Source organism: Cebus imitator, unplaced genomic scaffold (genome assembly GCF_001604975.1).
Source record: "Cebus imitator isolate Cc_AM_T3 unplaced genomic scaffold, Cebus_imitator-1.0 Scaffold138, whole genome shotgun sequence".
Taxonomy (NCBI): Eukaryota; Metazoa; Chordata; class Mammalia; order Primates; family Cebidae; genus Cebus; species Cebus imitator.
Window position 1 is genome coordinate 3,372,484 of NW_016107453.1, and position 3,764 is coordinate 3,376,247.

At 37.2% G+C, this 3,764-nt stretch overlaps 1 protein-coding gene across 1 annotated transcript in view; it reads left to right on the forward strand.

The window, feature by feature from the left end:
* USP16 (ubiquitin specific peptidase 16) overlaps nucleotides 1-3,764 on the forward strand; it is a 27,843-nt gene that overhangs the window by 2,964 nt on the left and 21,115 nt on the right. Inside the window, exons 3-4 of the mRNA XM_017541924.2 lie at nucleotides 879-980; nucleotides 3,641-3,762. Of these exons, the coding sequence (XP_017397413.2) occupies nucleotides 920-980; nucleotides 3,641-3,762 (183 nt within the window). The 5' untranslated portion in view covers nucleotides 879-919. The remainder of the gene's footprint in view (nucleotides 1-878; nucleotides 981-3,640; nucleotides 3,763-3,764) is intronic.

Here is a 3,764-nt window from a genome sequence, read left to right on the forward strand (position 1 = left end):
TAGTAGAGACGGGGTTTCACCATGTTGACCAGGATGGTCTCGATCTCTTGACCTTGTGATCCACCCGCCTCGGCCTCCCAAAGTGCTGGGATTACAGGCTTGAGCCACCGCGCCCGGCTAAAATCTGTACTTCTAAATAGGTAGACCTGTATGTACTTTGAGCACTTTTCATGTTTTCTAAATTTGAATTGTTGACTAAAAAGGTAAAGATTTTATGTGCAGCTAGATTTGTCATAGCCTTCCAAAGTGGTTTTGGCAATAATATAATAATGTAAGTAGTTGAGAATGCAGTTGTAATCAATTTCCATTTAGCTAATGCCCTTAGGAAATCCTGGTGTGGAAAATGCACAACAGTGTATCACTTTTTGTATTTGGCTTTGAAGTTATTTTGCAAATTTTCTAACTCCCTTCAGGAGGTTGTTGTTAGAATTATTTTTAATTTTTATTAGAGAAATTATCAATTTAATTTGCATAGACTGCAGAGCTAAGAAAGGTAGCTTAGAAGGAAAGACAGTCAGTTTTCTGTTTAAGAGTGCCACCATTATTTCAGATATATGTAGTGAGGAGTCATCTTCTTACAAGTGTCAAGTTCTGAGACTGTTCAAGATCTGTGTAAGACCAGGGTTCTCTCCTGACCTTTACATGTGTTGAAAACCTCTTAAGCTTGCTAAGAATCAGTTTCCTATGCTATGAAAAACAGGGGAGATAACTATTCTATATACTTGAGTTCCTATTGAAAATTAGTTGATTATGTCTGACTGGTCTTTGTAAATTACAAAGTGTGATAGACATGCATAATATATGTGGCTTAGTTATATTACTGACTCCTAGAGAAATACTTTTTTCTTCGGTCAAGCTAACTTTATCTTGTTTTCTAGATTGTTATTTTGTGTCAGTAAGTAATCCATAAAGTGCCAGCATGGGAAAGAAACGGACAAAGGGAAAAACTGTTTCAGTCGATGATTCCTCTGAAGCTTTAGGTATATTTCATTGATTGAATCTTTAATGTTCATATCTCTAAATGGATATATGTTTTAAAATATGAAAATAGTATAAAAGTGCATATTATTGTTATATTATCTGCATTTTAATGTAAAGTTTGTATCTAAATGTCATTTAATAGTTTTCTACTGTCTGTTTTGAGACTCTCTCTCTCTCTGACACCCGGATTAGAGTGCAGTGGTGCAATCTCACTGCAACCGCCGCCTCCCAGGTTCAAATGATTTTCTCCTGCCTCAGCCTCTGAGTAGCTGGGATTGCAGACATATCCCACCATAGCCAGCTTTTTTTTTTTTTTTTTAATAGAGACGGGGTTTCCTTATGTTGGCCAGGCTGCCCTTGCCCCTGGTTTCAAGTGATCCGCCTGCCTCAGCCTCCCAAAGTGCTGGAATTAACATGTGAGAGCCACTGCACTTGACCTTCTATAACTTTTTTTTTTTTTTTTTTTTTTTTTTTTAATTCTGAGATGGAGTCTGGCTCTGTCACCCAGGCTGGAGTGCGATAGTGTGATCTCAGCTCACTGCAACCTCCACCTAGCGGGTTCAAGTGATTCTCATGCCTCAGCCTCCTGAGTAACTGGGATTACAGGTGTGTGCCACCATGCCCAGCTAATTTTTGTATTGTTAGTAGAGATGGAATTTCACCATGTTGGCCAGGCTGGTCTTGAATTCCTGACCTCAAGTGATCCACCTGCCTTGGCCTCCCAAAGTGCTGGGATTACAGGTGTGAGCCACCATGCCCAGCCTTCAACATTTTTAATGGCATATTATTGCACTGACCAAAGACCATGAATGCATATTTCATAATTTATATAGATAATTTTCTACTGTTACAGATTTAGGTAATCTTTAACTTTTTAGTATTATGAATGGATCAGTAATAAACAACTTTATAGCTAAATCTCTGTGTACATCCAAATATTTTCCTAATACACATTCTAGAAATATAATTTTTGAATCAGAGGGTGTAAAGACTCTTGATTTCATTGCTAAATTGCCATTCAGAAATGTTTTACTAATATGCCCCCTTGCAGCATAGTTAAGTGTCCATTTCCCTGAACCTTCATCGACACTGGTTAGTATCATCTGTAAAAATCTGTGCTGATTTGGTAGTTGAAAAGGATACCTTCTTTTTCTAGTTTGTATTTCTTTGTCTACTGAGATTTGGTAGTTTTTTTTACATGATCCCATTTGCATTTATATTTCTTTTCTTGGTACAAGATCATTGGACATAAAACTAATTATGCCACTTGAGTAGTTTCTAAACCTCCAATGTTCCTGAAACAACTCAGGCACTGTAGAGTGGTTTGCAAAGCTCTTTACTTATCTTGGCCACAACTGAGTTTTTAGCCTCAGGTTCAACTGCTTTTTTTTTTTTTTTTTTTTTTTTTTTTTTTATTTTTTTTTTTTAAATTTTTTTTTTTTTTTTTTTTTTTTTTTTTGAGACGGAGTTTCACTCTTGCTACCCAGGCTGGAGTGCAATGGCGCGATCTCGGCTCACCGCAACCTCCGCCTCCTGGGTTCAGGCAATTCTCCTGCCTCAGCCTCCTGAGTAGCTGGGACTACAGGCACATACCACCCGCTCAGCTAATTTTTTGTATTTTTAGTAGAGACGAGGTTTCACCATGTTGACCAGGATGGTCTCGATCTCTTGACCTCGTGATCCACCCGCCTCGGCCTCCCAAAGTGCTGGGATTACAGGCTTGAGCCACCGCGCCCGGCCGTCAACTGCTCATTTTTACACATTGTGTAACTCCATCATCTGGGGAGACAACATGTACTTTTATGTCTTTGTTGATGGCCGTGGCATTTTCAGATTGCCCTTTGCTCTCTAAGGTTACAGTTTAAAGTGTGAGCTATGAAGTCAGAAAGACTTGAGCCTAAATTCTGGCATAGATACTCAGTCATGTGGGCACTAAACCTTACTTTTCTCATTTGTCATTGGGACTAATAGTGTCTTCTAGGGTGATTATAAGGATTAAATGAGATAATGTATGCAAAATATTTAACAAAGTTTATAGAAAGTATTAATAGCAGCAATTTTTATTACTATTATTATCTTCTAGGATTGCACAGATGTTACCTCCCCTGTGAAACTTTTGGTGACTTCAGCCCTCTCTTCTTGTGTTGCTACACCATGTTTTGGAGATACTTATAAATTAATTTACTTAGCTGCCTTCCCTACCAGAATGTGAGCTGCTCAAAGAGAAGAGCTGTGACTTGGTCTATTTTGGGCTCCTGAGCATTTAGCACAGTGCTTTCCCTATAGTAGGTGTATTGCTGACTGACTGAAGGACGCTTTCTACAAATCTTTAGAGATAAAAGGAATCATAAATATGATAAAGAGCCTTAATTTGAAGGAAACATCCAAATAAATTGAAATGAATTTGTAGTGGGGGCAGTGGTGTTTATATTTAGGACTTCAAGAAAGCAAAACTTCACAAATTTGTGTCTTTTATCTCTTTATTACATATTTATCCCGTATTCTTCAAATATCAAACAATTTTAAGTTCAGAATATCTAACAGTTTCTTTAAAGAGTAAATTTCATTTTTGAGATATGAATCAAGGGTAAGTTTTAAGATTAACTGAAGAAAGTCATTTTTAACATTATTTATGTTCCTTTTCTATTTGTTTTAATAGAACCTTTGTGCAGACACATTAGAAAAGGATTGGAGCAAGGTAACTTGAAAAAGGCTTTGGTGAATGTGGAATGGAATATTTGCCAAGACTGTAAGACAGACAATAAAGTAAAGGATAAATCTGA